Below are 13,257 nucleotides of genomic sequence, written 5' to 3' on the forward strand. Positions count from 1 at the left end.
CCACAAATCAGGCTATAGATGCCTTCACAGCTATGGAACACTTCTCCCAGGTCAAAGTACTCAACAGCTGCAGTGAGGTCCTGTGTCTAAACTGAGCTGGATCATTGAGAATATTAGGAATATTGGAGAGGAGAGTTCAGTCCAGGTATGAGGCTAGACTGGATGGTCTCTAAGGCCCCCTCCAACTCTAAGATTCTGTAACTAAAGACTGGTCAAAGATGGCTTTCAATGGTTAAGCCCTAGCTTTGATATTTGAAATGTAAAGTTGCCTTTGAGACCACCAGAGGGAGCCCAAGTGTTTTATGAGTGCACGTAACCATCACAAGTATGGAAAAGGAGATGAACATAAAAATTATAAAGCTAAAACATGGAATATTGCCTTCTTTTTAGTGGACTTTTTTAACTTCTGGGAAAAAAAACTCTTGAATTTAGGTTTTGCAGTCCTTCATCATACGTCTGGGCACTATAACTCTCTGACATTTGAAGAAGGGTTGATAAAAATAGACACAAAAACCCAGGTCCGATGCCGAGTACCGCTGGCCCAACACCTGCACTTCTCCATTTCAGCCAGCCCTGGACGTGCTCTTTCTTTCTGTGCACTGCTTTGAAGTGACAAGAGTGACCATTAGACCTAGTTCATCTTTATTGTGAACTTTGAAGGAAGTTTCGGGTGTGGTTTCCTTCTATTGTTTATGACCAAACTATCAAATTAGAGCACTGGGTAAGCACTTAGTGATTTTTATTTCTTGCTTTTTGTTGAGTTAGTCACACTGATCAGACATTAACATGAATGACTGCCTGTAAGTCTGTGGCAGGAGTGGGGTTGTGAGAAAAGCACTCGATTTGGAATCACAGGACTTCCAATTGAATGTCCTGTAGGTATCTCAAATTCAATATGTCCCCCAAGCCCTTCCTTCTTCCCAGCTTTCCTATTATCATTGAAGGTACCACTATCTTTCCAGCTATCCAGGCTTGGAACCTTGGCTCCTCAGTGACATTTATACTACATATACAATCTGTTGCTAAATTTTGTAATTTCTACCTTCATAACATCTCTCCTATATATGCTCTGCTCTCCATTCATATAGCCTCATGACAGATGCTCATTACTTTTATTTATTTATTTTTAACATTAAAATTTTTTTTGAGTTCCAAATTCTCTGTCACTCTTATCCCTCTCTCACTCCTTGAGAAAGCAAGCAATATGATATCAATTATACATGTAAAGTCATGCAAAACATATTTCCATATTAGTCATGTTGCAAAAAACTATAACAAGAAAAAGCAAGAAAAATAAAGAAAGTGAAAAAAGGATGCTTTAATCTGAACTCAAGCTTCATTGCCTAGACTATTACAATAGCCTGTTAATTGGTCTCCCCACTCCAATCCATTCTCCACTTAGCTGCCAAAGTGAATTTCCTAAAGTGCAAGTCTGGCAGGGAGGGAAAGATAGAATTTGGAACTCAAAACTTTGAATTAAGATGTTTAAAAAAATTGGAAAAAATAGATAAATAAAATATAGGTCTGACCACATCACACAACCCCCCCCCACACACACACTCAATAAACTCCAGTAGCTCCCTATATTACTTAAAGAATCAACAATAAAACTTGACTTCTTTTAACCTTTCCAGGCTTCTTATACTTGATTTCCTTCTGTATGGAATATAGCAACACTGGCCTTCTAAATGTTCTTCACACATGAAGCCCTATCTCTCAACTGTGAATTTGCATTGGCTGTCCTCCGTATTTGGAGGACATGGTCATGGTCCGGGATCCATAGCCTCCTAACTTCTCTGGCTTCCTTCAAAAATCAGCTCAAATCCCAACCTCGGAAGGAGGCCTGAATCACTCCTTTTTATCCCCTCCCCAATCACTGCCTTCCCTCTGAAATTACGTTCCATATTTGATTTGTATATAGATATTTGCAGGTCGTATCCTCCAGAAGAATGTTAGCTCCTTGAAGGAAGGAATCATACTTTTGCCTTTCTTTATATCCCTAGCACTAAACACACTGCCTAGGACATAGTAAGTTCTTAATAAATACTTGTTGACTGACTTCCTACCTCTGTGATATTGGTAAGTTACTATTTCCCTGGGCCCACGTTTCTCCATTTGTACAGTGAGGTGTTGGACTAGACCAGGGGTGGGGAACCTGTGACCTCAAGGCCACGTGTGGCCCTCAAGTGCAGCCCTTTGACTGAATCAAACTTTACAGAACATGGACTAGACCATTTCTAATATTGCTTCACCCTCTAAAATCCTATGATCCTGAGGGAGTTGAATCAAGTCCTAAGGGGACTATTCTAAGGTTTACCCTTGTCAGCTCCGAGGATAAATCTGATTCCAAAGAACAAGCTAAGAGATTTCATAAGCTATAAAACTGTCCTGAAGTGGTGGGTTTAGACTAGATCAGGGGTGGGGATCCAGCAGCCTCAAGGTCACATGTGGTCCTCTAGGTCCTCAAGTGCAGCCCTTTGACTGAATCCAAACTTCAAAGAACAAATCCCCTGCCAATAAAAGGATTTGTTCTGTAAAAGTTGGACCCAGTCAAATGGCCACACCCAAGGACCTAGAAGGTCACATATGGCCTCAAGGCCACAGGTTCCCCGTCCCTGGACTAGGTAGTCTCCCACAGCCTACTGTGCTAAGGGTAGCAAGATATAATTGAGGGTTGGGGTAGCATTTAATCTTCTTAGCACATTATTCCATGATTCAGGTTACTGGGCAAATTGTTCTATATTATACTTAGTTGTTAACATTTCTATACCTCCAGTAGACTATAAGCTCTTTGAGGACAGGGACTGATTCAATTTTTAATCTCTGAGTGGGGCCGAACATTTTGGTTTGCATATATTAAAGCTTAATTTATTGAGTTAAATTTAGTAGCTTTGAAGTTAGGCCCCATGAGGGGAAAACTTCTAGAAATTTGTCAAACATCTGTTAATCCCATTTATAGAATAAAAGAATGTCATAGATATTATCATGAGACAAATGCAAATGGATAATTTTGATTATTTCTACCCCTTGAAGAACATGTTCTTTTACATCAAAGACTGCCTTGCCTAGGATTTGTTTCCCAGCATATAAACATGACCTAGTCTGACATGATTCTATTGCCACATTATCATCACATTGCCTTCCACATACTGCACACTTCACAGATTGCCAGGCACGTTTCAGCTATTACTCAGGCCTCTACAGAATGGGTGATAAAAATCATTAGATTACACAGTGGAATGCCAGGACTGTTGTTGGCAAACTAAAAAGAGAAAAAGAAAACATTGGCTAGTCTAAAAGCCAAGCCACAAGAAAGCTTTGTGTGTACACACACAAAACCCCACCCATGTGTGCACAGACAAAAATAATCTTTAAGCAACTTTCACCTTCACCTGCAACTCTCCTCTAGAAAATAATGAGGCAGAGACAGAGTTCAGGTAAGGATAGAGCTCCTGCCCTAGCTCAAACTTCTAAACAGTAAAAAAAAAAAAAGCCAATTTTCCCCCCTAAATGAAAATGAAAACAGTACTAAGAAGACACAAATGCTGACAATAGATGGTGACACAATTTTCCACAGTCACACCTAATCAGTCAATAAAAATTTATTAAGCCCCTGTGTGCTTAATAATGTGCCAGGCATTGGGCTAATGATACCAACAAAAATCCAGTCATTCCTTTGAAAAGAAATGAAGACTCAACAGGTACTTTTCAAAGCTAATACAGATATAATACAGATATCTAAATTTGTACCCAGATTTCTATATTACCTATTCCTTAGTTTCATTTCCATGCACAGATGAAGCACAGGATCATGAATTTAGAGCTAGAAGGGATCTTAGACATCCTTGAGTCAAACCCCTTCATTTTATAGATGAGGAAACTGAAGCCCATAAAAATGAAATGATTTACCCAAGGTCATCTTACCACAGCTACAAATGCAGTAATGATAAAACAAGTACCACAAGGTTAGATCCAGTGGCCCATGCTATTAGATTGAACATGTTCTATTAATGTCCTTATCATACAATGTTTGGAGGTCCTTTTGAGTTCTCAAAGACTTTGCCAGTGAGACTATCAGAATGGAAAGGCTTTGAATACCAAACCTCATGACAAACTGTCACATGAAGACCATCCTAGCTAAGTTTGAATAGACTCACTATCAGAAGGTTACAGGTGATATACACATATGTATACATCTGTGTATTTATCTACATATATATGTGTACGTATATATGTATATGTATAATAATAGCCACTCAAGAAAATAGCCACTGAGTATGGAAGAGCTATGATTTGAGTCCCTAGAAGGAAGTACTCACAGCTCTTTAGAAACACTAAAGACTTGGATGGGAAAAAAGCATACTCATTAAAGATGACAATACCAAATTTAACACTGGGGGTTGTGATGAGTACTTTGAGAGAATTGGACTGAAATTTGAAATGCCTTTGTAGAGGAAAAGGATATGTCAATAGGGATAGTGCAAAGTAATTAACTTAGTAGTGAAAGGCAAGGGAGAACAATAAAATAAAGAGTAATTTTGACTTTTTCAATCAGGAAGAGAGCTGTAGGTCATAGCAGACCAAATTGGAGTGATCACAATTTTGTATTTTAAAATTAAAAGAAGAAAGCAGGATATCAATACTTATAAACTGTGTTGGATCAGAACTGTCAGACACACAGCCTGCTGGCTGCATGGGACCTAAAACATTTCCAAGTCCTGCCTGAAACAAATTAAAATGTAATTGGGAATTATTTAATAAAATAAGTAAAAATATAATAGAACATAGAAGCTATTATACTTTAAAACTAAGTCAGTATGCAGTTTGCAGGGATCCTTATGTAAAGTTACATAACCCCTGTTTCTATTTGACTTGACACTAGGGATGCTCACAGGACCTGTGATCAAATTCTCCCTACATATTTAGGATAAGTTGATACTTTACTGGAATGCAGCTTTGGAATAAGAGGGCTGTCAAAATAGTTAAAGGGCTCAAATAAAAGATCATAGAACAAAGTTTGGAAAAAATGAACTTCGTCTCAAAAGTGAAGACTCGGGGGGATCTTAATAGTCCTCAAGCCACAGAAGAGATATTTTATGAGTGTCTTTGATCAATTCTTTGACTACAAGACAACAGGGAATAGGTTGAAATTGCAATAAGAAAGGTTTATACATTTTAAAAGAACTGCCGATCAGAAGTCTGAAATACTGGAACATATCATGATTTTAGAGTTTCCTTCTAGGGCAGTTTTTATGAAGATAAATAGCTATCGTCCTTGGATAAGTTTAATGTAGTTTTCCCTAGAGGTAGTAAAATGGACTAGATAATGCTTTAAGGTTTCTTCCAGCAGTTCCTGACATTCAAATAGCAGAGCTGATACTAGGAAAGACTAAATCTGGATTAAAAGATGTAATCATTGGATTAATTTACCAACCCAAGAAACCCTGCATTCTTCAATCCTGAATAAAGCCTACTTTACAAGTAGTTTGGCCTCAATTTCTCAAAATAGGAACAAGGAAGATGCAAATACATTGAAAGTAAGTGATACTCTATATTTTATACTTGTAATCAATTGAATCTAACAACTGAGAAAAAGAAGTCACTATAGAAAAATGTTTCTGAAGACAGAAATATACTCTTTCATAACTCTAAAATCAGCAATAATATCTCAGTCTTTCCTGGGAGAATTATTCATTCCTCAGCTAGAAGGACAGCGGTAAAAAAGAGAGGGGGGCAGAGAGTGGAGAATGGAGCTAGGAATATATTTTTTTAAATTGCTTAATAGTATAGTTTTTTTCTTGAGATTTCAAAAAAATTGTGTCCAGTGTTTTATAATAGAAAAGGAAAGTAGAATATTTTCCTTTCATGAACTATGGCTATAATAAATACTGAGCAGCTGGGTTTAAATTGAGCAAACTGGACACCAGATCCATACCCATTTTAAAAAAAAATTAGGAATTGATGCTGAGAGATTAAAAAAACCATAGTTGCAGAGCTGGAAGGGACTACAAAGGTCATCTAGTTCTAACCCTTCATTTTACAGAGGGGGAAACTGAGAATCAGGATGACCAAGGTCACACCAGCAACTTTAAACATAAATGTCAGAGGTCATCTTTGAACCCAGGTCCTCTGGAGCCAGTATTTTTTCCCACTATACCATACTGGAACCTTTCCTATTCCCCCATTCCAGACTCTAGTTTTGTTGTTGTTACTGTTTTTAAACTGTATAAATTAAAAAAAAGACCCTGTACAGTACCATTGTGAAATTCTAGTTGAACTGTGGATAGCAATAACTTGAATAGCAAAACTTACATTTTGGATACATTACCAGACTCTATTTTTGTTTTAATTTATTAAGAAAACCAACCTTGGGAGGAAATGCAGATTAAACATCACTCATATGAGTGTGCAAAAACTACCTGTCAAATATATCCCCCTACATTGGAGGATTCAGATTCTTGTCTATCTCACCAAAAAAAGTTGGTCTTCAAAAAAGTCCTTATTTTAAGTTCACAATAATTACAACATATTTAGAAGCAACAAACAAGGCCAAATTCACAACAAACAATCACTGAGAAAATTAGATTTTTAAAAAGTTACCTTTTAACTCTAAAGCTCTCTTATCCTTAATATTTAGATGGAAGACAATATCCTCCACAACCATAGCAATCCACAACAGTCAACTCAGGAGCTAAAGATAGAGCCACTTCCTGCAGCTTGTAGAACGAGCAATGTGTGTGGGGGGGAGGGGACAGGAATCCACATGAGAAAAAGATCATAAAGGGCACTACCACCCCCCAGAAATTACATAACTCACAAATGCCAGAACAAACATTTTCTCCGGGGCGCCAGAGTTGGAGTTGTCCTTGAGCACTTTAGACATGAAGCCACTGGTATTTTCCAGAAGGAGAACCATGCTATTGCTTAGGCAGGCATCTCTGCATTTTCTAATGGGTTAACTTAGAAAATGAAAATTTACACAACACACCACGCACAACCTTGGACCAATAGAATTATTAGGGCTAATCTTCGCATGAATGATAAGCAGGCTCTCCTTCAAAATCCTAGCAGCAGGCTCTGAATGTACTTGACCATTTGTTTGCATTCCGGAATTCTTTGGTATTACATCATCGTATTTGTTTGGTGTTTCTCCTACTTTTGCCACCACACGTCTCCAGTAATACGAATTCTTATGAATTTGCCAGCACATGTCTCCAGCAATATGAATATATATGAATTGTTATGTCTGTAACAATGTAATTGGCATCATTCGCATCCTATAGAATTAACAATAATAGTAACAAGAACAATAACTAGAATTTATAAATTTCTTTAAGGTTTGCAAAATACTTTATAAATATTATTTCACTTCATCATCGCAACCACCCTGGGAGGTAGGTGCTATCATCATCCCCATTTTACAAATGAGGAAACAAAGGCAGATGGAAATTAAGTGAATTACCCAGGGTCACACTGCTAAGAAGCATCTGAAGCTAGATTCAAACTCATATTTTCTTGTCTCCAGCTCCAGGGCTTTATCTACTGAATAACCTAGATTAAATCTATGACCATGGACTAAGATATTGGGATATGTGCTTAGTGATACCAGGGCCAACATCTGCCAGTGATTAGATTAGCAGCAGGACCGAGGATAGGTAGTACAGATGGGTAGTAGCCACCTGGGGAAAGGAATGGCATTTTAATCAGAAGCCAATGCAAACCAAAAGACCAGGCTGGGTCAGTAGAAAGGGCCCTTCAGAGCCCCACATCCAAAGGTTTGGAGCTACATAGGAAATAGGCTGCGAAAGGAGAAATTCAGGTGGGGAAGTCAGTACTATGTCAGAAGATGAGGAAGCAAGATATCAGAAATGACAAGATTCCATTCCCCAAAGCTCAAGCCTAGTTTTAGATAGCTACACTCTTTTCTACTCCTGTTCTGGCTCCTGCCTCAATCTTGTGGTGACTTGTCACTTCCCTCAGGTTAAACCTCTCAGCCTCCAGCTGCATCAGGAAATGTGTGGGTCTGTATATTCAGGAGAAGTGCTGGTGACTGTGTTCCAAGTCAAAGTTTTTTCCCATCCCATGGGAGCATTTTGCAAGTGGAGTTTAATTAAGATTAAGGCATTTTCAAAGAAATTACTGATTTCCTTTAAAAAAAATCAACAAAACATCTAATTTTCTTTCTTTTTTTTTGGAGGCAATTGGGGTTAAGTGACTTGCCCAGAGTCACACAGCTAGTGAGTGTTATGTATCTGAGGCCAAATTTGAACTCAGGTCCTCCTGACTCCAGGGCCGGTGCTCTATCCGCTACGCCACCTAACGATGCCCCAGAACATCTCATTTTCAAGTGATAGAAAATAGCAAATTAAGAAAAATCTAACTTAAAAAGTCCTAAAATAGGTGACCCTATACCTCAAAAATAAAATTTCCCCCCAAGTCTCATTTTATCTAGTGAGTTACACATCCATTGACTTAATCTTGAAAGATATTTCTACCAAACTCAATATAAACTTGGGAGAGTGGGGCAAAAAGTACGACCCGGGGACAGGACTTGTGATCAACAGAAGATCCAATTTGTCCATAGTTATAGAAAACTTATGGTTGAAGAAATTCCCTCTACCTATGTAAATCAGTACCTATTCTGCAACTTACGGTGTCCAATTCAGAGAGAAATGGGGATTGATGAGTGGCTGGGAAGGCACTAATCCATACATAAAGGTCCCTGGAAGCTGCATATTGACTTAGTTTTAAAATGTATTATTATCTATGTTTTATTGTATTTCCCAATTACATGTTATTCTGGTTCTGGTTGGTCCTAGTGTATTTGACACCTCTGGTCTAGAACACTGAGATGTTAAGTGACTTTCCCAGGGACACAAACCCAGTATCAGTAAGAGGCAGAACTGCAAATCATGTTTTCCTGGCTCTGAGGACAGCTCTCTAGCTACCATACTAGGCAGCTAAGTGGCATAAATGGGCTCCATAAAAAGTTGCCAGCCCCATAAACTTTGTATACAGTATTATCCCTCAATAGTATTTAAAGCTAGGTGATACAATACTTAGAATGCTGGGCTTGGAATCATGAAGATCTGAATTCAAATCCTACCTCGGACATGACATAAATGACCCTGGCCAAGTCACTTAAACTCAGTGAGTCTTAGTTTCTTTATCTGTAAAATGGGTCTAATAATAACACCTACCTCCTAAGGTTGTAGTGAAGATCAAATGAGATAACATATGTAGAAGACTTTGCAAACCTTGAAGTTCTATTTAAATGCTAGCTATTATCATGTCTGAAGAATTCTTCCTTTGGTTTCTCTTAAAAGAGAACACTATTGCAATATTCCTCTTTATATTGCAATTCTTTGGTTCTAACTCTTCTTACTTCTTCTAATTATACTATGGTTTCCAGAATCTTAGCATCATCTCTGTCAGTATTCCAACCAGTGAAAGAAGTATATATCTGCTTCTAGCAAAAAGGCAGTTCACGGAAATACAGTAATTTTAGTGGGAGGTGAGACTGGATCAGTAAATATAATACAGCCAACAAGGCAGTGGGAAAAAATGAGACTTAATTAATGTCTGCAAAGAGTCATTAAACAAAATCCCCAGTAGGTGTTGGAGATAATCTATTCTGAGATTGAAGTTATATTGTAAATCACTTTATTTAATTTCACAAACAGAAAAATAAAGGGAATAATAGAGTCCCATGTGTGGTCAAAGGGGGTAAAGGATAAAATCACCATTACACAATGTTTCTATTATCAAGGAAATATTTTACTTAATGCAACCCAGAGGTTTTGACTCTAGTTTCTGTCCTTCTACAACTAAAAGATTGCTTATTAATTACAGGTACCTTGTTTAGCACATACAAGCTTCTAAAAAGTTTCCTAGTAGCAAATTAAGGACATGGAAATCTAACACATTTGTTGGCACATATGTGTGTATTTGTCTCTTTGCTAATAAATCTCACTTAGATTCCATATGTAATGTCCCCAAAAGAGGCCTAATGATGCTCATTCTGGAAGGAAATCTTCCCTGAAATTCTCTAACCCTATTTCTGCCTAACAAACTCAGAACCACAACTTATTTCAGTCTATGTCAACTCATTTTTTGCAAACTACCAATTATGACTCAATCACACACACATACACATACACACATAGGAACAACTCCAACTATGACAGATACTACCTTCTGCTTAAAGGTCTGACCTTGTTGTCCTATTGTAAGACTACCTAATCAAAAAGTCACTGAGTACCCATGACATAGAACTTGTTTTTGAAGTTTCTAACACTTTAGACCTTCCAGGGTCCAGAAATCCTCCCTGCTCCTTGCATAGACTTAGGAGGCTTATGTATCATATTAAGTCCTTCTTAATCTTTTTTGGGGGGGGGCTAGGCAATGGGGTTAAGTGACTTCCCCAGGGTCACTCAGCTTGTAAGTGTCTTAAGCCAGATTTGAACTCAGGTCCTCCTGACTCCAGGGCTGGTGCTCTATCCACTGCGCCACATAGCTGCCTCTAAATCCTTCTTAATCTTAATGCCCTCCCTTTCAGATTACTCCCAATTTATCCTGTCTATATATTGTTTGTGCATAATTGTACACAATTTCCCCCATTAAACTGTGAGCTCTTGGAGAACAGAAACCGAGGGTTTTCTTTGTTTGTTGCCTTATTTCATATCCCCAGCTCTTAGCACAGTGTCTAGCATATATTAGATGCTTAATAAATGCTAGTTGACTGAGTCGACTGATTTGGAGTGTGTCTTAGTGAGGAAAGGTGGAGTGCTGTTTATTTACATCTTGATAAGATGGCTACTAATATATTACTGGGTTCTATAGGATTTTTCAAACTTTTCACAACTGTAGCAAGACCAGTTTTTAGGGGTTACTTGGAGGTTGGTGAGACACTAGATCCAGCTGAAGTGAAATGATCCTGATTCTTCCATTTGGTAGCCAGAAATGGAAGACACAAATATGGCAAATACCTGAGTCCCAAACTCTAGTCTCAGGTTGGGCTGGTGGCCTGACAAGCCCTAAGGAGGTGGATAACATAATACCTGCTTCTATAGTATCTTCCGCTGGCCTCCTACTCCCCAAAAGGTTAAAAGTCACAGGATTGAACCAAACAAATTGATGACCCCTAATTGTCAGATGGTACTATATACTACAGTAGAATGAAAAATTGTTGAACCTGAGATGTGCTCCCTTGGAGTAGCATAGGATAGAAAGTCATACTGCCTCACAAAACTCTCCCAGTTACTATCAACAATCCATTATTAAAAACATGACACATCAGTATAAGCAACTAAATATGTCTAGTAACTATTTACACTTAATTAATTTCAATGCATAAAGTCTCAACCATTTTTCAGTCCTTCCTTTAAAGGATTAATGTTTGTTCATTCTTCCTCATTTACTTTTCTTAAGTGATCAACAATTACATCTTACTAGTGTGTTTTTATTTTATTCAAAACACGAAGTATATTTTTTGTGACACAGAATCAATGAACAGGTTCATATAGGAAAAGGGAGACACAAATGATAAAAGGACAGTAACTTGATGATGGAAAGAAAATTCCTGTTGTACGTATGAAAGAAAAAGTGTGGTTTAAAACAGGGATTCTTAACCTGAACCCTGTGGACTTATTTTAAAATTATTTTTATAATTATATTTCAGTATAATTTATTTCATTTATAATTATGTGCATCCTATTTTGTGCATTAAAAAAACATTACTATGAGAAGAGGGCCACAGGCTTTACCAGATTGCAAAAGGGGTCCATCACAAAAAAAGAAGTGAAAGACCTGTCTCTGATTTAGAAGACACAATGGCACTAAGACACAAAAGGGAAAAACACTAAGGAGTGATCCAAATGTGAGCCACAACATTCCTCAGCAAAGAAGAGACACTTGATAAAAATTTTAGCCAGATTTCAGGAAAGGGACTAAGAAATCTTCTGAATTTCTTCTATATGACAAAAAGTAGAAAGAGAAGAATGACAATTCTACAATATTACCACATAAGGGTAATAAGGGAACACAGGTGAACAATAGTAAAGCATTTGAGAGACTAATCACACTGAATAGAGCTTCAAATTAATTGCTTTCCTTCTGTTTCAATTGCTAACACTTCTAGGTTGTCATGGAGATTCAGATGTCCATGGTGTCATCTTCAGTTAATTTGCCTTTTCAAAGGTTTTAAAAACAATAACAATTATTTAGTTGTATATAAAGATGCTGCCATTGAATGAGTCACAAGACCATGAGACCATGGGCTTAGTACTATTTTTCTAAATGTAGTGATGGGTTTGGACTGAGCCATTTGCCTTTTACTCGGTTACTCTCAAATGAAACAGAAAAAAAAGATTCTCATGTTTGGGGGAAGGGACATGAGGAATAGCTGAATGACTTCACCTGTAAGTAGGACTACAGATAACCATTTGACTTCCAATTTCATATTTCAAGTTGCTCCTACTAAAACAACAACAGTAAAAACAACAGACTCCAGCTACAACTCTAAACAATCCTCTATGTTCTGTAAAGTGGGGGGAACTTGTATCACTGTTAACTGTTCCAACCAGGGGCGCAAAAACTGAGAAGTTTGGTGATGACATACTGAATCTCTTTTCGCCCAGACAAATTAGTCACATGCACATTTACGACAAGCAAAGTATGCTACCTTAGCATTCACTCCTCAGACCAAGTTTTTCATCTTCTATTTCCTATTTTCCTTTTTTTTCAATTTCAAAATTTTTCACCAAAGCTGGGAAGATGTAGAGAGCAGAAGATATTACAGATTTTTTTTTTAACGTGGAGAAATTTAAGGGGCTCTCTCTGCTGGCAAAGTTATTATTATTTTTTACCTTATTACAGTTTTTAGAAGCTGAGCTGAGATTGCTGCTACTCACATTCTCCTTGTCAGGCATCCCTAGGAGGGAAAAAGAGAAGAAAACATGAATGATAAGGGAAAGTTGCAAACTCTGAAGTCCTCAGCCTCTTAAATGCTATTACGAAACCAAGGGACAAATTTGGTGCAGTTAATTCATATTTAAGGTGGGGTAAAGCCTTACATGTTGTATTTACAATCTTAAAAAACAGCAGCAACTTTTCAAAATGCTTTTTAAAAATAAATAATGAGTGGGAAAATGGGGTAGGACTAAAAGTAGCATTACAAAATTTTAAAAGATGGCTTTACTTTGCATCTTAATATGCTTTAATATTTTCATCACTTTTCCAAGAAGGCAGGACTCACTG

General features: G+C 37.5%; 1 protein-coding gene across 8 annotated transcripts in view; it reads right to left on the minus strand.

Moving 5' to 3' along the window:
• RAPGEF4 (Rap guanine nucleotide exchange factor 4) overlaps positions 1-13,257 on the minus strand; it is a 256,826-nt gene that overhangs the window by 142,092 nt on the left and 101,477 nt on the right. For 2 of the 8 annotated variants that reach the window (XM_027866117.1, XM_027866124.1), the window contains exon 3: positions 12,867-12,931. The exons of 1 other annotated variant lie outside the window; for it this stretch is intronic. In XM_027866117.1, the coding sequence (XP_027721918.1) occupies positions 12,867-12,931 (65 nt within the window). Of the gene's footprint in view, positions 1-6,600; positions 6,713-6,817; positions 6,929-12,866; positions 12,932-13,257 lie in introns of those variants that run through there. 5 more of the 8 variants (XM_027866119.1, XM_027866118.1, XM_027866123.1 and 2 more) reach the window with 3 other exon arrangements.

The sequence above is a fragment of the Vombatus ursinus genome, unplaced genomic scaffold (assembly GCF_900497805.2).
Source record: "Vombatus ursinus unplaced genomic scaffold, bare-nosed wombat genome assembly UNPS02014779.1, whole genome shotgun sequence".
Taxonomy (NCBI): Eukaryota; Metazoa; Chordata; class Mammalia; order Diprotodontia; family Vombatidae; genus Vombatus; species Vombatus ursinus.